At 52.4% G+C, this 21,145-nt stretch overlaps 1 protein-coding gene across 1 annotated transcript in view; it reads right to left on the reverse strand.

Annotated features, from left to right (window-relative positions):
- Positions 1–6,872, reverse strand: part of LOC141026193 (uncharacterized) — a 38,222-nt gene extending 31,350 nt beyond the window's left edge. The window contains exons 1-4 of the mRNA XM_073502184.1: positions 6,541–6,872; positions 6,404–6,456; positions 4,545–6,118; positions 3,504–3,905 (exon numbers count right to left, since the gene is read on the reverse strand). Coding sequence (XP_073358285.1) covers positions 3,504–3,905; positions 4,545–6,118; positions 6,404–6,456; positions 6,541–6,872 — 2,361 coding nt within the window. The remainder of the gene's footprint in view (positions 1–3,503; positions 3,906–4,544; positions 6,119–6,403; positions 6,457–6,540) is intronic.
- Between the last annotated feature and the right edge of the window lie 14,273 nt (positions 6,873–21,145).

Raw genomic sequence — 21,145 nt, forward strand, 5'->3', positions numbered from 1 at the left:
GCCTTGGGTTAGCGGGCTATAAATGGGCTCTATGCGAACAGGCCATTAACAGGCTTTCCATGGGCCGGCCCGCCATCTTTTGACCAAGTCAAACGGACCGGCCTTTTCATAGGAATGGGCCACTGTTGGGTCGTGCCACGTGTCGACGTATCATAGGCGCCTTCTGTCAAGTGAGTGGATGACATCTGTCCCAACGATGAGCCGACACGTGTTTCCTCTAGCCAATGATGATTTTACACGTGGAAAATCCCCATTGGTCGGGGTTGTTAATGGGTTATCGGATCCAAAACCCGACCAGATAGCTTAACGGCGTTCCGTTACGGTGGATGCCACGTGTCGGTCACCCTTGACGAAAGCACTTCTGTGACGCGCGATTTATCGTCATGGAAGTGGACACTTCCATGATGATAATTTTGGTAATCTCATGGAACACTTCTACGACAGCACAGGTATGACTATCTTGATTCTGTCATAAATTTGTCATGGATGTACATGCATGACAAAAAACGCGACCTACTGTGACAAACACGTATCATCACGGAAGTGTATTTTTTTTGTAGTGATCAACCGCGTTGTCAAACGCTTCCGCTTTCGGTCTACGAGGGTACGTAGACACACTCTTCCCCTCTCGTTGCTATGCATCTCCTAGATAGATCTTGCATGAGCGTAGGATTTTTTTTTGAAATTGCATGCTACGTTTCCCAACAATAAGGCCCTACAGGACCAACGCACCAGAACAACAACCACTGACGATGAAGAAAATCGTAGATCGAAGGATCCGACCACCGACCTATAGACACACTGATGCGGAGCATCCTATGATCATCCCCCTCTACACTACGACTACTCCCCAAGCCCCAAGTTCCCACATGTTGAGACCTCGAGCATACGCCATTGGACCTAAGGTGAACTCGCTCCTTTCCGAATCTTCCCTTTCCGCATGTAAGACATGGACACTACTTCAAGCGCGGACCTTGTGCATACTCAGGTACACCCAAGGAGACCATGGAGAGCCCAAGGACCAAGGCCAAGTGTGCGCGGGAGCGAAGGAAGGAGAAGGAAGAAGAGCCAGCTGCTACAGCAGCCGGACATCCGGACATGTCCCGAACATCCGGCCCCGGACTGACATCCGGCCCCTGCACCGGAAATCCGGCATCGGCTATCCAGAGAGCACCGCAAAGGACCAGCGCAGCCCGGACATCCGGCCATCACCCCGGACATCCGGCTCCTCCCGAAGCCCCGGACATCCGGCTCCGCCTATCCAGAGAGCACACAAGCGGGCAAGTCTAGCCCGGACATCCGGCCAGAGGCCCGGAGATCCGGCTCCTCATGAGCCACCGGACATCCGGCCCCCAGCCCGGACATCCGGCGCCCCTACGCAGATGCGGGCCGAGAGCCCATGTAAACTCTCTCCCACTTACCCCTTCGTGGCCCTAGACTATATATACACCCCCACCTCCTCCTAGTTAGGGTTAGCATTGGTTTAGCTCATATTTGAAATAGATCTTTGCTCATCCATACGGATCTACTCCTCGAGAGAGACCGCGGCCCCTCTTCGGAGAAGATCCACGTTGGATTCAAGACCTCCTCGCGTAGAAGACCCCCCTTCAAGACCTCCTCACGGAGAAGAACCGGTTACCCTATGTATCATCCTTTGTTGGATTCGGACCGTGTATCTCTCTTTGTGTTATGAGGATCTAGCACATGTGTGATTGTTCTTGTTGGTTTGAGTGATTCTCTCGTGTTTTCCCTCGTGTTTCCCCTCGTGTTCTTCGTGTTCCTCGTTGGGATCTGCTCCTTTAGTGAAAGATCGGCCATCTAGGGTTCCACCCTACATTATCTTGGTATCATGAGCCACGTTGATCACGATTTCGGAGCCTCCCCTCTTTGTTTTCTAGCCTTGTTTTGTTGATTTTGTCCCTAATTCGAAAATTCCCCACAAAAATAGCCCCAATTTTTTTATGATTTGTTGGTGTGATGATGTTTTGTTGATTTTGATCCGTGGATTCATTGTGTTACTAGTGGATCTATCTTTCCCCCAAGTTTCCCCACTTTCCATCCACGAAATCTCCGCAATTTTGCCCCCCGAAATCATCAATTTCCGCCCCCAAAATCGAGTTCCTCGAGTTCATCCTCAGATTTGGAGCCCGGACATCCGACCCGTGAACCCGGACATCCGGCCATTAGCCCGGACATCCGGCTCCTGGAGCGCATTTTCGCGCACGGTACTGGACATCAGGTCCCGGAAATCCGGCCCAAGCCCCGGATGTCCGGCCCCTGTAACTTCAGCCTTTCCCATTTCACCGTTTTGACCATAACTAATTCATCCGGAGTCCGATTTTGACGTTCTTTAGCTCGTTTTGAAGCTATTGACATCCCCCATCCCACAAAAATACTACCATCACCATTTGACTCCATCGAATTTTTGGAACTTTGGCATCTTTGCCTAGGGCTTCCACCATATCATCCGCATAACCACCACCGACTTCCGCAACCTAACCCATTTTGTTCCCCATTCCATTTGTGGTTGTTTGAGTTGTGATTCAAGTCTCCTAAGGTGTTTAGGCTACTTAGGATGGTTGCTTCTTCATCAACCACTACAATAACTTTCGCATAGGCTTGTCCACCATACACTTCTGCCACCCCAACTTAACCCAATTTTGTTTGTGTTGTGAGTTGTGTCTCCTAAGGTGTTTCGGCTACTTAGGGACCGTGCTTCCAACTCCGACACTGTGTATAGCCCATCATACCCTTCGACCTTAACCCATTTTGACCGGGTTTCCACCAATACTTCCGCAACCACCACTGCATTCCCGTTACACCATTTTGACATTTGCCTTTGAGATTTTGAGTTCGTGGTTTTTCCGTTTCCTAAGGTGTTTCAGCTAACTAGGAACGGTTCTACATCAAGAACACCGCCACTCATCATCGCCTCGAGGTCGTCATCGACATTGACCACTTCATCATTTTGACCCCCCCAACCGTAAGCAAGCGGTAACCTCGACGACACCATTGTATATTCCCTTGCAATTGCATTGATAACTCCTAGCCCATTTTGCGTCACTTGCCTATCGAGACTAGCCATTTGAGTATTGCCGGCAACGTTACTGGAGCACATTAGTAATCATTTTTTTGAAAGCTTGGGACAGTGAGGGCAACCCCCCATTGACTTGGTATTACATCTCAAGACACCAGATTACATGGGGAATAGATTACATAGAGACAGGAGGAGTTAGAGTATCCCTATACATCAAAGGTATAAGGTTGTAAAGCTAGAGCAGAGCAACAATCTGGTCAACAAAGGGCACTAAGGCCTCTTTGATCCTGTGTCTCATCATGCCAAAGTCCCCTTTGAATCTCTGGCTCCACCCATCAATGGTCGGCGCCACACTTCTAAACAGCATATTGTTACGTTCCTTCCATATGCTCCAAGAGGCTACGATAAAGACATCCATGAACATTGGCCCGATCCACGTATTCTTAGCTGCATGTAGAAGTTGTACCCGGTTGCCATGTATTGGCCATGCGATCCCCAGCTTCCCCCAACATGCTTTGCTGAATTCACAATGGAAGAACAGATGTTCCACAGTTTCCTCGGGTGGGTGGTGGCATAGCAGGCATGCATAGTTATCATCTCTCAGCTTCATGTGTTTCCTCTTGAGCAGCCCCCGGGTGTTCAGCCTATCCGCAAGAAGCAGCCACGCAAAGACCTTCCATTTGTTGGTGCATTTTGCTTTCCAGATCCATTTAAACACATCATCCGCTTCCATGTCCCGAAAACAGTGCAGATAGAATTTACTGGAGGCGAGCTCGTCCGATCCCCAAACCGTATGCCAGGCATCATTCACCTCCGTGAGCTCCAACAAAGCCAAGGAGGTTTGCAGAACATCAAGCTCATCTCTAGCCTGAACCGAAAGTGGCAAGTAGAAGTTTTGTCCGAGTGTAGGCGACGTCAGGAGCATTTTGACAGATATGTCTTCATGTTTAGCGAAGGAGAAGAGACGGGGGTGACTATCAGCCAATGTATCACCATGCCAGGCATCTTTCCAAAACAAGGTTGAGCCCCCATCTCCCACCTCGACCGAAGTGACAGCTCTGTAGGTAGGCGCCAGGTTCATGACATCCTTCCACCAGAACGACCCACAGGGACCCGAGGCATGCGGGACTAAGCCGTCATAGTATGTGTTCCAAACAAGATCAACCCGCGGAATGTCCCTATGGTTATAAAATTTGTGCAGTTGCTTAAGCAGCAGGCCCTGGTTTTGGATCTTCAAATCAAGCACCCCGAGTCCGCCTTTGTGCTTGGGCCTGCAAACTAAATCCCAGGCTGCCATGGAGACTGCTTTCAAGCCATCATTCGTGTTCTTTGCCCAGAGACAATATTGCCGCAGTTTATCCAGATGATCCAGTATTTTCGGCAGGAGTCAGATGGAACACATCGCATAGATCGCAAGAGAGGTAATCACCGAGTTCACCAGGGTGAGCTTCGAACCAAGGTCAAGCAGAGAGGCTGCCGTAGAGAGTTTGCGCTCAACAGACGATACCAGTGGCATGAGGTCTGTGACCGTCGGCCTGGCCGTTCCCATGGGCAACCCTAGATATGTAAACGGCATGGCCCCGATGGAGCATCCAAAAACCTGCGCCAGACGCGAGGTGGTGTCTGCGGCGGTGTTGACTGTAATAAGAGTTGATTTTTGGAAATTAATTCGCAACCCCACTGACGACGCGTAGTCTTGTAGGATGGATTTGATGGTTTTGGCTTGGGTCTCCTCAGCGGGCATCACAAGGATTGTGTCGTCGGCGCACTGGATCACAGGGTAATCACCCTCTCGGGCAGGCATGGGCAGCTGGAGATCCCCTGCTCTGTAAGCGTCGTTGATGGCAGCTTGCAATAGATCGGCTGCGAGCACAAAAATAAGAGGAGACAGTGGGTCTCCTTGCCGCACGCCACACAAACAGAAGAATTGCCTGCCTGGGGTTCCATTGAGTAGAACCGAAGACTTGGCCGTCGAAAACAAGCATTTGATCCAACCAAGCCACCGATCATCAAATCCCATGCACTTCATAATCTCCATCATCGGGGCATGTTCGATCGTGTCAAAAGCTTTAGCGAAATCCAGCTTCAAGATCGCGATCTCACGCCCCGAGGCTTGACACTGATGAATGAATTCGTACGCCCAAGCAACACAGTCTTGGATTGATCGGCCTTTCAGAAACCCATATTGATTTCGATGGATAATCTTGAGCATGACTCGTTGTAAACGGTTAGCGAGGAGCTTGGTCAGGATCTTGAGGCAACAGTTCAACAGAGTAATTGGTCGATAATCATTAGCTGTTTTTGGCGATTGGATTTTAGGGATAAGAGTGATAAATCCCGTGTTCAGGCTCTCAAGATCCAAAGTACCTGCATGAAACTCAGAGCAAAGCCGATAGAAATCATCCTTAATGATCTGCCAGCACGACTTGATGAAACTACCACTAAAACCATCCGGGCCTGGGGCACGGTCGGCCAGCATCTCTTTGACCACCTTGTCAATTTCCTCGTGGGTGAAGGGAGCAGACAGAGCTTGAAGTCCTTCTACCCTTTTGATGATCCGAGGCAAGTCAAATTTCATGTTGGTCTGGTTGGAACACCCTAGTCTTTCCTTAAACGCCTGAAAGAGCACAGCCTCCTTGCCCACGTGATCATGAATGATCGAGTTGTCAGGTAGTCTGAGAGATGCGATACTATTTCTACGGTACCGTTCAGTGGCCACTCTGTGAAAGAATTTCGTGTTGCCGTCTCCAAATTTGAAGTATCTGACCGTGCAGCGCTTCTTCCAATAAGCTTTCTGGCAGTCCAACAGATAAAGAAGATGTTGTTTCAGGATAACTCTGAAGTTGGTCTCAGGGGCAGACAATCTTCTCCTCTCCTCTAGGCCGTCAATCTCTAAGAGGGTCTTGTTACAATTATCGATGAGCATCGAAAGCTTGGAGATTTTCCTGCTCCATTGCTTGAGATCATAGCGCAGAGTTTTAAGCTTCTTGCACAGCACCGCGGCTGCGTTTGGGGCATAGCAGCGTTTGGCCCACGACCGTTGAACCACATCAAAAAACCCAGGTTGTTTGATCCAGTAATCTTCAAAATGAAAGATTTTGGACTTGGGTATTTTGGATTGTATGCTGACATAACAAGGGACGTGATCGGATGTGGGTTTACCCAGAGGCATAACAACAGTGTTGGGGTACTTCGCGGCCCAATTAACGGAGGTAAAGTGCCAATCGAGTTGCTCAAGCAACGGATCCGATTGCATGTTACTCCAGGTGAACGAACGCCCCTTGATTGGTAACTCAACCAGGGATTGCCGGTGGATGAACTCATTAAAGAGTAACATATCGTTTGCGTCTCCCCCTCCTCTGTTACGGTTGTCCGGCGCACGAATAAAATTAAAATCGCCGAGAATGAGCCAATCTTCACTGTTAGGGATATCAAGGTCAAACAACCAAGTGGTAAAAATCGTCCTATTAGGATCGACACATGGTCCATAAATATTAACTAACGTCCACGAATCGTTAGACTGCGTTGAAGTGAGCCTGACGCCGAGCGCAAAGGATTCAGAGAAAATTGGAACACCAGTGAAAACCGAGCTCATCCACACAGTAATAAGACCATCAGAATTCCCAACAGAAGGCACAAATTCGAACATATCAAAATTTTTTGGACAGAACTGCTTAACAAACGAAGCATCAAAAGAGGCGCGCTTAGTCTCTTGTAAACAAACCACTGAACACCCACTAAGATCGATAGCATTACGAATCGCCAACTGCTTCGTTTCAGAGTTGATCCCGCGCATGTTCCAGCAAAGAACGTTCCCTTGCTTATTCTGCGACATCTCACCTAGTGCAGCTGCTGGTCTTCCTCCCCTTGATCGCCCTCTAGGAGCTTCTGGGAGCTTAGATCCTCAGGTGGAATCCCATAAAGAGTAGTGCCAACAAACTGAAGCTGATGGATAGGAGTCGGGGGAGGCACCTGGTCATCTGTCGCGGAAGAGACGTTGATCAACAGCTTGGTGCACCTTCCATTACATACATACCATCTCATATTGGTATCATATATCATCCCTTGTGCCACAAGTTTGTTCCCGCATATATACAATTGCTATCTTGGTTTGTGCATTTCGCATAGTGGCCATATAAAAAAACTTTTAAGCAAAGAAAAAGAGAGCAAAGAAGCTTGTAAGCAATAGCCATAGCATCATACCACATTGCATATAAGATCATCTTGGATCATCTTGAGAGGAACATCGGGAACCATATATACATAGCATAATTGGGATAGAAGTTGTTACATTTTTGTCTCCTATAGGTTGTGCACAAGTGTCGTATCCGCCTATTGAGCAATCGTGCTAGAGTCTCTCTAGAGTTGTGCAACAAGAGCATTTTCCATGGATTCCACATTCTGAGCTCATTCCTTGGTTGCACGACCCCATTTATCTATCCGTGTGTGTGTTTCCGTGTGCCACATATTGCTATTGGTCTACTTGTTTCACTTGCGAATTTGTGAATCTCTTTCAACATTATTGACTCTTGCTAACATTTTGCATCAAATTTTTGTGCCACTATCCTCACCGAGCTCCATCATAAGCCTTATTTGTGTAGGTGTGAGAAATTGACAAGATCGGTACCAATTGTGCTATTTCCTTGTTACATTATTGGGTGATCATTGATCCATTTTCAACATCGGTCAAGGTACATTTGGTATAGTTCTTCTCTTTCTCCCACTCATATTTCCTCGAGTCTTGTGATGGATAGGCAAGGCATTTCATCTCCGGTCTTCCACAACAACGATGGCGCGAACAACTACATCACCAAATCGTCAATCTTCGATCTACAACGACAAATGCAAGGCGCTCAATCAAGATTGCGAGAGCGCATTGACAACCTCGCCATCGACATGCGACACTCCAAGCTACGTACTAGAGACTACCTCGACAATAAGTTTTCTGCACAAAAGGAGGAGGAAGATGCAAGGATGAAGGAGATTCGGACCTTGTTGATGAACCATTCTTCCCCTTCATCATCCTCAAGGCGGCGACGTTCAAGCCGTTCATCTTCAGAGCGCCCAAGCAATGCAAGCGCAATTCGTCCACGTCCACATCTCCATGGTGTCGGTGTGGAACGACACCTATGGGATCACAAGAATCCCTACTACGGTTGCCGGGGCGCAGGGTTGCAAGAAGAGCAGGATCAGTAGTCAGCACTAGGATCGTTTACCCAGGTTCGGGCCACGAGGATGTGTAAAACCCTAGTCCTGCTTTGGTGGGTGTATTTCAGAGAGTTCTTGAGCTCTCGAACTAGCTATGGTGAGTGCGTGGTTCGAAAGAGCCGAATCCTCCTCCAGTACGCCATGGGCCTCCTTTTATAGGTGAAAGGGGCTGCCACAGTGGCATACAGGAGGTGGAAAGGCGTACAGTACTATGAGCTTATCGCTCGTATTACAGGACAAGCCGCATTTAATGCGCCGCTGAGGTGTCCCCTAGCTTTATCGGGGACGGGGGTGATACGTCTCCAACGTATCTATAATTTTTGATTGCTCCATGCTATATTATCTTCTGTTTTGGACATTATTGGGCTTTATTATACACTTCTATATTATTTTTGGGACTAACCTATTAACCGGAGGCCCAGCCCAGAATTGATGTTCTTGCCTATTTCAGAGTTTCGCAGAAAAAGAATATCAAACGGAGTCCAAACGGAATGAAACCTTCGGGAACGTGATTTTCGGAACGAACATGATCCAGAGGACTTGGACCCTACGTCAAGAAAGCTACCAGGAAGCCACGAGGTAGGGGGGCGCCTACCCCCCGGGCGCGCCCTCCACCCTCGTGGGCCCCACGTTGCTCCACCGACGTACTCCTTCCTCCTATATATACCTACGTACCCCCAAACTACCAGATACGGAGCCAAAAACCTAATTCCACCGCCGCAACCTTCTGTACCCATGAGATCCCATCTTGGGGCCTGTTCCGGAGCTCCGCCGGAGGGGGCATCGATCACGGAGGGCTTCTACATCAACACCATAGCCTCTCCGATGATGTGTGAGTAGTTTACTTCAGACCTTCGGGTCCATAGTTATTAGCTAGATGGCTTCTTCTCTCTTTTTGGATCTCAATGCAATGTTCTCCCCCTCTCTCGTGGAGATCTATTCGATGTAATCTTCTTTTGCGGCATGTTTGTTGAGACCGATGAATTGTGGGTTTATGATCAAGTTTATCTATGAACAATATTTGAATCTTCTGAATTCTTTTATGTATGATTGGTTATCTTTGCAAGTCTCTTCGAATTATCAGTTTGGTTTGGCCTACTAGATTGATCTTTCTTGCAATGGGAGAAGTGCTTAGCTTTGGGTTCAATCTTGCGGTGTCCTTTCCCAGTGACAGTAGGGGCAGCAAGGCACGTATTGTATTGTTGCCATCGAGGATAACAAGATGGGGTTTATATCATATTGCATGAGTTTATCCCTCTACATCATGTCATCTTGCTTAAAGCGTTACTCTGTTCTTATGAACTTAATACTCTAGATGCATGCTGGATAGCGGTCGATGTGTGGAGTAATAGTAGTAGATGCAGGCAGGAGTCGGTCTACTTGTCTTGGACGTGATGCCTATATAGGTGATCATACCTAGATATTCTCATAACTATGCTCAGTTCTGTCAATTGCTCAACAGTAATTTGTTCACCCACCGTAAATACTTATGCTCTTGAGAGAAGCCACTAGTGAAACCTATGGCCCCCGGATCTATTTTCCATCATATTAATCTCCTGACAACAAGCTATTTCTAGTGCCGTTTTTATTTTACATTCTTTACTTTGCATCTTTATCATAAAAATACCAAAAATATTATCTTATCATATCTATCAGATCTCACTCTCGTAAGTGACCGTGTAGGGTGGTTGCGAGGATTTATTTGTTTGTGTAGGTGCGAGGGACTCGTGCGTGGCCTACTACTGGATTGATACCTTGGTTCTCAAAAACTGAGGGAAATACTTACGCTACTTTGCTACATCACCCTTTCCTCTTCAAGGGAAAACCAACGCAGTGCTCAAGAGGTAGCAGGGGGCGAGGCCCGTCCCGTCCGTCGCCGCTCCTCCTCGCTTCGACACGCGCCCTGGCCAGCGATGCGTGCGGCGCCATGTAGGCAGGCAGGCAGCTGAGGTGGCGCGGTGGTAGGGTCTTCACGAAGATCTGCATGCCGCCACGCAGGCGCCTGTTGAGTTGGTCTGGAAGCTGCATGTTGCCACGCAGGTGCCTGCCCAGCTGGTTTGGGATGGCAGCTGCACGCGAACGGCGGTGGAGGCTTGGCTGGTGTGGGCCTGGCAGTGGCCCTGCTGGCGTCTTCGGCGAGAGCCTTGCCGGGGGGCCCGGCAAGGGTCTTGCCGTGGCGCGCTGTCGTCCCCGGCAAGAATCTTGCCGGGGGTCTCGTGGCTCTCCTCGGCAAGGATCTTGCCGAGGATCGTTGTCTTCTAATCCTCATCTGATCTTAAATATGTCTTCACAAAGATCTGCATGCCACCACAGAGGTGCCTCCCAAGCCCTGGCCCCACGTGGCTGACGGTGTTGGGGACGTGGGCTCAAGGGGGCTCGCCCTATTGGTGTTTGGGCGCGTTGCCCCGGCAAGGGTCTTGCCGGGGCGGCTGAGGCAGTCCCCGGCAAGGGTCTTACTGGGGGAACTGCTCCGCCCCTCTGCTTCTTTGCGTTCTTGGTCTTGGCGTTGCTCTGGCTGTCTTGGGCTTCGGTTTTGCCTTGGTTCACCTCCCCTGCTCTGCTTGGTGTGGCCGTGGGCGCGGCTCCGACTGCCCGTGCACAGGTAAAGGGGTACAAAGGTGCGCCCCTTCTTTTGTACACCGACAGGAGCCCCCGGGCCTGGGCCACACATAAGCGCGACACGTTATTGGGCCAGGCCCAAAACAGTGCGCGGGCAGGCGGGGCGGTTTTTACCGCGGTAAAACTTTTCGCGCGCCGTGCTTCTCACGGCCTGTGTTGAATGCGCGACGTGGAGGGGTGCGCGTGATGTGGGCGGCATGCGTGGGGCGGTTTCCGCACGCATGCGTCACGTCGCGGTAAATGGGCAGCTCGCGTCTTCCCCATGAAAAGAGGGAGGCATGGAGGTGCGGCTTATTTACTGCGCGGGGATGGGTTGCGGTCTTCAAGGCGTCCACACCCCACGATCACGGGGTGGGGAGAGGTCGCTTCACCCGTCCCCTCGATTCTGCACGTTTGCCACGCGTCCTCCATGCGCTTGGGGTGGCAAGCGGTGGAGGCGGGAAACCGGGCCGTCGATGGTTGGGGCAGCGGGTCGGTCTCGATTCCCTGCGCCTCTGGTGGCTGGATTGGCCGAGCGGGGCGGCCGAGCCCCGACCCCGCCCCTTTATAAGGAGGGGGAAGGGGGAATGGCATCCCGCACTCTTCTGTCATCTATCTCCTCCTGCTTCCGCTCCTTCCTTTCACTCGCCATGGAGAAAGGGAATCCTGGTCCTTCGTCGGTGGCGGCGAGGGTCGCCGCTCGACAGCGCGTCCCTCCCCCTCTTGAGCCCGCGGTGGTGGAGCCGGCCGCGAGGGGAAGGGGGAGGGGGCGAGGCCGTGGACGAGGCCGGGGCAGAGGTCGTAGTGCTCAGGGAAGAGGAGGACGGGGCGGCGCGCCGGCTTCGCCCCCGCCAACGATGCCTTTTCCGATGGAAGGCCATGTTGGAGACCAGCCCCACGAGTTCTTCATCAGGCTGCGCCGGCCTCCGCATCGCCGTCTTCGTCTTCCCGCCCCGTTTGCTCGGGAGATCGAGTGTGACCCGCCCCAATCCCTCAGATTGCACATGAGGGGCTGTGGGAATGGGGGCACGCGGGTCGACGTCGACTTCCCGGCTCCTCGGGTCATGTACCTCTGTCGTGGATGGAAGACGTTCGCTCGCATCCACAGCCTGACGGCGGGGCTCGTCCTCTACTTCAAATTAATGGAGGACGGCCTGCTCTCCGTCAAGGTCTTCAGAGACTTCGGGACTCGCCTGAAGTGCTGCGTGGAGAGCTCCTCCGACGGAGATTCTGACGATGGAAGCTCTTCCTCGAGCGAAAGTGATGAGGAGGACAGCGGGGCAGATGACGGGGACGAGTCTGACTAGGCGTCGGACGCCTCGCGCCTGGGCGGGTGCAGCAGCAGCAACATCTGCACCTGGCCGCTCCTCCGGGAGAGTTTTGCCGGGGGTGGGGCCAGCTCCTTGAACTTCTCGGGGTCGTCTCCTTGGGCGGCTGGCGTCGGGAGGCTACAGAAGAGGAAGAGGGCGGGCGGCAAGGTCGTCAACTCGAAGTACGCGGGCACCGACGCCTTCATCGCGTATTGCCGGTCCTGCCGCCTCGTCTTCCAGCTCCTTTCCCGGCACTGTCATCACCGGCCCACCCGTGGGCGGCCACCGAGGTGTTCTCTTGGTGCTTTATGCTGCTCGTAGCTTGCCTGGGCACCCCTTTTGCCCTTTCGCCTCCTTGACCAGCCTCCTGAGGAGAGGGACAAGAAAGGGATCACGGGCATCTCATCTCTTTTTTAATTTGTAAGCCTTCGGGCCTTGTTAAATTTAAAGCTTGTAATCCCCCTTGTTCATGTTTTTCATTCCATACGGACTGTACCTGTGTAGGATGTTTTTAATGAAAAAGGGATTTTTGCCGGGTTTTTCGTTCGTGGGTAGACCCCGCGACAAGGAGCGAATCCTTGTTACAATTTAAGATAAACGTTTTTCGCCCGGCAACAGGCCTTGCCGTCCCCCCACTTCGCTCGACCATTCTCGCGCCCTTGGCGGAGGCAGGGATGAAGCGGGCTTAGGCTCCTCGTTCTACTTCCTTGCCACCGTGACTACAACCAAATCCGGGCCCAGGAAATAATCCTTGGGCATAGAAAAGGGGAGCACGGTGGCCTGGAAATAAAACGAGGTTTCACATATCCCAGTTCCGTTCTGAAATGCATGATAGTGGATGAAAGACTTATCTGGATCTGCAGCCCCCGGCAACCTTGTCTTGCCGCGGTTGGATCCTTGTGCTTGCAGCCCCCGGCAACTCTGGTTTGCCGGGGTCGGGACGCCGGTCCATTTCCTTTCTTCCAAGTAGCTCAGCAGAAGTGCTCATGTGCCCTGCGAACCAAAGGAGGACAGAAAAGAAACAGATAGACGCGCACTCGACCTCTAGGCTAGGGGTTAGTCACCGCTAAGCACTATCAACCCTAACCAAGGAAGATACTCGACCTAGCATGCATGCTATAACTTAGGGCGCCAGCGCTTCATTTATTTATGCTCAGGGTCTGCGCCTGGCTTTGTACAAAGGGTTACATGCCTTGCCGGCAAAGCTTGTACAAAAGGTGGCTTGCCGGGAGGCCCGGCAAGCCGCGCCTTATGGGTAGAACTTGCGAAGATGCTCGATGTTCCAGGAGTTGCTCACTGGGACAGCATCTTCGGTCTCCAGGCGGACTGCACCGGGCCTGGTGACTCGTATTACCCGATAAGGGCCTTCCCACTTTGGCGTCAACTTGTTGGAATTCTTGGCCGACTGAACGCGCCGAAGAACAAGGTCGCCTTCCTCAAAGCTTCGGGCATGAACCTTGCAGCTATGGTAGCGGCGCAAGGCTTGCTGGTAGCATGCTGCTCTCACAGCCGCCCGAAGACAATCTTTCTCAAGGAGCATTGCGTCATCTTGCCGCAACTGCTCTTGCTCAAGCTCATCATAAGCGAGCACTCGAGGTGACCCGTATATGAGTTCCGTGGGGAGAACTGCCTCCGCCCCATATACTAGGGCAAAGGGTGTCTGACCGGTGGCTCGATTTGGCGTCGTCCTGATCGGCCAAAGAACCGCTGGCAACTCATCAATCCAACGCCTTCCACTCTTGTGCAGCTTGTCAAAGGTCTTAGTTCTCAGGCCTCGCAACACTTCAGCATTTGCTCTCTCCGCTTGGCCGTTGCTCCGTGGGTGTGCCACGGAAGCAAAACAGACCTTGCTACCAAGGTCTTGAATGTATTGCATGAAGGTGTGGCTTGTGAACTGCGTGCCGTTGTCGGTGATGACTCTGTTTGGCACACCAAAACGGCAGACCAGTCCCTTGAAGAACTTGATGGCTGACTGAGCAGTCACCTTTCTCACTGCTTCCACTTTCGGCCACTTTGTGAACTTGTCGATTGCAACGTACAAGTACTCAAAGCCCCGGCAGCGTGGGGGAAAGGGCCCAGTATATCAAGCCCCCAGACCGAGAATGGCCAGGAGAGATGGATTGTTTGAAGGGCTTGAGCTGGTTGATGAAGCTTCTTTGAATGGAACTGGCACGCTTCACACTTGGTTACTAGTGCCGTCGCATCCTGGAGGGCGGTGGGCCAGAAGAAACCTTGCAGGAACGCCTTGCCGGCAAGGGCCCTCGACCCTATGTGGGAGCCACATATGCCTCCATGTGTCTCCGCCAACAGCTCCAGTCCTTCCTCCCGGGGGATGCACTTCAATTTCACACCGTTCGGCCTCCTCCTGTACAGGACGTCATCGACGAACTGGTACAGGGCGGACCGACGGGCTACTTTCTCCGCTTCTTCCTGCTCCTCAGGAAGCTCCCCTGTTTGGAGGAATTGGACGGTATGTTGCGCCCATGCCGGAGCCTGGGGCTCGACAGCAAGGACCAAAGGCATCTCTTCCGCCATGGGAGCGGCTGTCTCTACGGCCAGGGCTTGACGCCCTGCCGGAGCCAACTGCTCTTGGGCAGGCTCAGTGTGCACGGCAACATCCTTGTCGGCCGTCCCAGGGGGCTCGGCAGGAAGGTACTTGCCGGGACCTGATTTCCTCCGCTTGTTCTGCTCTGTTGATGGTTCGACGGATGGCTGAGTCAAACGGAGCAAAAAGGTACCCGGCTCCACAGGTAGCTTGAATGCAGCACGCTTTGACAGGTAATCGGCGATGTCTTTCTCCGCTCGGGGGACGTGCTCCGCCTGGATGCCGTCAAAGGGCTCCTCCAGCTTTCTCACCTCATCTACGTAGGCCTCCATCAATGGGCTCTTGTAATCCTTGTCGGGGCGGCTTCCTTGGCCGCCACGCTTCTTGATGGATCCCTCAGCACCGTCCTGACCTTTCTCCTTGTCCCGCCTTTCATACTCGGCCTTTTGCTTTTCAGCAAGCAGCTCGACTTGTCGGCAGTTCTGGAGGTCGTGGCCCTTGGTGCGGTGGATCTTGCAGTACTGCTTGCCGGAGCCCCTGGCTTGTCGGCAGCTGCTAAGGCCCGGCAGGCGGCGCACCCGGCAATCTCCTTGCCGGGGCCGTCTGCCTTGACCTTCTTGGCAGCGCCGGTGTCGTCAGACCCCTCGACGGCAAGTACGGCCTTGCCCTTGCGTTTTCTGTTGCAACGCCGGCCCTTCTTCGTCGAGGTGGCGACGTCTTCGTCGGTAGAGTCGGTTTCCGCACCGGCGTCTTCGCCGGGGTACTTCCTTCCCTCTTCAGCCCGGGCGCATTTATCGGCCAGAACGTAGAGCTCGGCCACATCCTTAACCTTGGTCATCGCCAGCTCTTCGCGCATCTTACGATTGCGCACGTTCTGGTGGAACGCGCTGATCACAGCGGCGGGATGAACGTCAGGGATGTTGTACTGCACCCGGCTGAACCTCTGGATGTACTTGCGCAGGGTTTCCCCTTCCTTCTGGGGAATGATATGCAAATCACTGGCCTGGCCATCAGCTTGGTGGCCTCCTATGAAGGCGCCAACGAACTCATGGCACAGATCCGACCAAGAAGAAATTGAATCCGCCGGCAAGTGCATCAACCAAGACATAACATTGGGCTTCAGCGCCAGCGGGAATTAATTGGCAAGCACCTTGTCGTCGCGAGCTCCGGCTACCTGCATCGCGATGGTGTAGATGCTGAGGAACTCGGACGGATGGGTCTTGCCAGTGTACTTCTCGCCGATGTCGAGCTTGAACGTGCGGTGGGACGGCCACTGGAACTGCCGCAGCTCACGGGTAAAGGCCGGGCAGCCCACCTCGTAAGGTAGGCCACCGGAGCCCCCCAGTGCTGGGTGGTCCATAGCGGGTCCCACCCACTTGTCCGACTGGTGGCGTGTATCACGCCGGTGCTCAATAGTGGTCCGAGCATCTTCGTGAGCTCGTTCTCGAAGAACTTGGCACTGGTCGCGGTGGGTCCGCGGGTCGGACGACGCTATAGAGATGTTATCACAAGCGTCGTCACGACGGGCAGACGCCTGCGGCGGCTGGCGAGGAGGAGGAGAGTGCATCGTGGCCGCAGCTCCCCCGGTCCTCCCAACGCCAGCATGTGGTGGCTCGGTGGAGCGCCGACCCGAGGGCTCCGCCGGTCGCGGATCGTCTTTATTGGCGACGGCGATGAGGCTCCGGATGGTGGCCCTCCACTCGTCGAGCTTCTCTGCAGCAGGAGGGAAGTCGAGGAGCAGCTGCGCGCGCGCCAAATCTTCCGCTGGCGTGGGTGGCGGCGATAGCTGCGTGGACCGTGGCGTGCTTCGACTTCTAATCATGTTAGAAGGAGCTCCACCATGACCCAGCGGCTGCGCGCCATTTTCGCCAGCACTTCAGCGGGCATGCTGAACTCCTTCATCTCGCGAACAACGCCCAGGGCTCTTCCCACGGCGGTGCCCAGGGTCGCTGGCGTGGTGACGCTGTTCGTCGCGCACACCATGGGAAGAGCGCGCAATGGTCGCCGGCGTGGGTGTCTTGGAGGTCGTTGCGCCGCCCGGAGGTGGCACAACGACACCCCTGGAGGGCCCCGCGCCGCCTGCGGGGGGGGCAGCTCCATCTTTGGATCTGGCGACGTGCGGCCGGTCGTCGGGCGTGCGAACGACGCCGCTCGCCAGGCTCTGACCGCCAGGGTGATGCTGGTGCTCGCGGACCGCGGCCCGGGTCCTGTCCGCGACCGGGCCGCTGCTCGCCCATAGTGGTACGGGCCTTTCGGCCCCCGACGAGCCAATCGTCGTGGCCGTCTTCTTCTTGGGAGCCATGGCGATGAAGAAATGCTAGGCTAGCTACTAGACCCGATTCTCACAATCGCGCCCCCTACCTGGCGCGCCAAAGATGTCGGTGTGGAACGACACCTATGGGATCACAAGAATCCCTACTACGGTTGCCGGGGCGTAGGGTTGCAAGAAGAGCAGGATCAGTAGTCAGCACTAGGATCGTTTACCCAGGTTCGGGCCGTGAGGATGCGTAAAATCCTAGTCCTGCTTTGGTGGGTGTATTTCAGAGAGTTCTTGAGCTCTCAAACTAGCTATGGTGAGTGCGTGGTTTGAAGAGCCGAGTCCTCCTCCAGTACGCCATGGGCCTCCTTTTATAGGTGAAAGGGGCTGCCACAGTGGCATACAGGAGGTGGAAAGGCGTACAGTATTGCGAGCTTATCGCTCGTATTACAGGACAAGCCGCATTTAATGCGCCGCTAAGGTGTCCCCTAGCTTTATCGGGGACGGAGGCGAGGCCCGTCCCGTCCGTCGCCGCTCCTCCTCGCTTCAACACGCGCCCTGGCTAGCGATGCGTGCGGCACCATGTAGGCAGGCAGGCAGCTGAGGTGGCACGGTGGTAGGGTCTTCATGAAGATCTGCATGCCGCCATGCAGGCGCCTGTTGAGTTGGCCTGGAAGCTTCATGTTGCCATGCAGGTGCCTGCCCAGCTGGTTTGGGCTGGCAGCTGCATGTGAACAGCGGTGGAGGCTTGGCTGGTGCGGGCCTGGCAGTGGCCCTGCTGGCGTCTTCGGCGAGAGCCTTGCCAGGGGGCCCGGCAAGGGTCTTGCCGTGGCGCGCTGTCGTCCCCAGCAAGAATCTTGCCGGGGGTCTCGTGGCTCTCCTCGGCAAGGATCTTGCCGAGGATCATTGTCTTCTAATCCTCATCTGATCTTGAATATGTCTTCACAAAGATCTGCATGCCACCATAGAGGTGCCTCCCGAGCCCTGGCCCCACGTGGCTGACGGTGTTGGGGACGTGGGCTCAAGGGTGGCTCGCCCTGTTGGTGTTTGGGCGCGCTGCCCCGGCAAGGGTCTTGCCGGGGCGGCTGAGGCAGTCCCCGGCAAGGGTCTTGCCAGGGGAAACTGCTCCGCCCCTCTGCTTCTTTGCGTTCTTGGTCTTGGCGTTGCTCTGGCTGTCTTGGGCTTCGGTTTTTCCTTGGTTCACCTCCCCTGCTCTGCTTGGTGTGGCCGTGGGCGCGGCTCCAACTGCCCGTGCACAGGTAAAGGGGTACAAGGGTGTGCCCCTTCTTTTGTACACCGACACATGGCGACCACCATCAAATTCGTGATCCACATCGTCATGAAGGGCAAGTCACCTCCAAGCATCATGTGCACGACGACGACGAACGACATCTACTACGAGCTCAAGTACGACAACGACACCATCATCATGAAGATGCTCGACACGCGCAAACCTACAAGTCCCAACAAGCTCTACATCAAGCTACGACCAAACTTCATGAGCACAAGAGAAGACCGCGAAACAAGCACCACCAAGAGGACGCTACGGCTACTACCACCACCACTTCGGCATCTTCGCCAAGTGCTATCAAGGCATCTTCGCCTTTGGACGTACGGCATCTTCGCCTACTTCCCACAAGTTCGCCTACATCAACATCTTCAACAACAAGGCGACCACATACAAGCGAGGGCGACACTTCCATCTTCGGAAGCCCCTCAAGAAAGATGGTCGAGGGAAATTCCCTTTGGTCATGGAGACGGGCTACGAGGTGCCACATCATATGGGCCTCCAACAACAAGACGGTGACAAGAAGGTCGAGCTAGGGCCATCCCCTTCGACCACGGCGACGAGCACGAACCTCTTTAACAACATGAAGATGGCGCCCATATTGGACTCATACTCCGAGTCAAGCTACGTAAGCACGCATGAGACTTTTTCTTCGGTCTCGGAGGAGAGTGATGTTTTGCCACATCCTACGGCATTCATCTTTGGAGGCGTTATGGACGAGGAGGTTGAGCATGGGACTATCCCTTCAACCAAGGCGGCGATAGGAGTTGAGCATGGAGACATTTGCACCGACATCTCTCCGACACCCACATATGACGAGATGCCCCAATTCCCATGTGAGGAGAGCCACCCCACCATGAGTGATATGAGTGACTCCACCATATGTGACATTGAGTGCATTTCCCATGAGAGGATGAGTGTGACCACCACTAGCCCCACACATGAGAGCATGCCGCACATCCTACGTGAGGTTGAGAGCCATTTGAGTGACTCCACCAACCATATGAGTGAGAGCATCCTTGAGAGAGAGAGTGAGCCACAACACTTAGTGAGTGAGGTAGTTGACACAACATGTGAGGCCACTATGATTTCTAATGACTTACCTCTACTCTGAGTGTGTTTTCCCTTTTGGTGCTAGGTCTCCTACATGACGACATGCCAATCCTCGACGAGTCCGTACCTCCAATGGAGACGACGATGGCCATGGTGGAAGAAGATGCACCCCCCACATGGTACCATCAAGTTGCAACCTCACCTACAACACATGAGCGACGCTCCAAAGGTAACATAGGTGATGGTATTTCTCTTGTCCCACTAGTGAACTACATTGACAATGATTGCTTGCATGATGTTGATCCACCCATGCTTCATGCTAGTGTGAAATCCTCATGTCATGAATTACCCATTTATTATGAATATGATGATGAACATGTTGAGTTGCCTAGTTGTGATGCTATGCTCCATAGGATATCATGTGAAAATTCTTTTGGTCACATCATGTTCAACAACCCATTAAACTTGTCATATGCTATGAGTGAGATCTCCCATATTGCATCATTTCAATCTCAACATAGTAACTATGCATGCCCCATTAAAATAAATCCCATTTGCACTTATGGCATAGATGACGAGATGATGGTCATTTGCTTTTGTTTTTCATGTGATGATATTGCGATGCTTCCTTTACATGATTTGCGCAATTCATCTACTATGCCATGCCATGAACACATTGCTTCGAATATGCATTGTTTTGGATGCTGTCAATATTCTCCATGTGATGTTTCCACTAATGCTCATGAGGAGACCCACATAGTTTCCTCATACATATTAGGAGATTTTGATGCATTCCATACTTTGCATGATTCCCATAATTGCGTGCACCATATGCATTCCATGAATAATAATGCTCTACATATTTCTCGTGATGCTTTACACAATTTGAGTCTCCATTATGTCATACATAAAAAGAAACCTATCATGATGGATGACATGTTTCTATATCACGCATCTCATTTATTTGAGCATTGGCTATTTTGTGCTAACCAACACATGCGCGTATGCATGATGATGGATGATGTGTACATATACCATGCACACACAATTTTCCCTTTGCCTTTGTTTTGTGTAGGTACTCACGTATACTCGTCAACCTCTCAATCCCAAGAGTTGACGAAACGAGCTCTTGAGAGCAACGGTGACTTGGGATCCCGTGGACTATCCTTACCACCGTTCCCTTCGCGCAACGACTACGCGCATCTCTTCTACTTGGCTCTCACACGACTATGGGCTATATATCACTTGTCACCTTATGCCCATTATATTGTGTTCACTTTGCATGCTATGCTTGTTTCTATGCCTTTGACATGCAATTGTGACCCTTGCTTGCACTTACATATGATTCACCATTATACTACTTCTATGTGTATTTGCATGCTTGGTGGAGATACTTGTTGCTATTGCCATGTTTACCATGTGCCACATGCTATTGTTGATTCTTGTGTTGGGAGAGTCATGATGTCCCATTGCTATTTACATATGGCCTCTCGCCAATACAATGATGATACATTACTCATATCTTGCTTTCATGCTTGTGATATGTCATGTGCATTATATATGCTCACTATTTGCACACATGACATGATTGCCATGATTTCTTCTAGTACGTTGCATCTTTGCACTACTAGCTTGCTTGACTTGATCACTATGATTGTTTGCTTTGTCGCATCACCCATTTTCCATTCTTACTCGCTTTCTTGGGTTGATGACATATATATTCATGCCTCTCACGTGATATATCTTGATCATTGTCTCTTGTCTCCATTAGTTGCACCTCTCATATGCCATTGTAATGAGTTCACCCATGCTATGCTTATCGATCTTGGAGACTTGAACATATTACTTG

This window comes from Aegilops tauschii, chromosome 6 (assembly GCF_002575655.3).
Source record: "Aegilops tauschii subsp. strangulata cultivar AL8/78 chromosome 6, Aet v6.0, whole genome shotgun sequence".
Lineage (NCBI taxonomy): Eukaryota > Viridiplantae > Streptophyta > Magnoliopsida > Poales > Poaceae > Aegilops > Aegilops tauschii.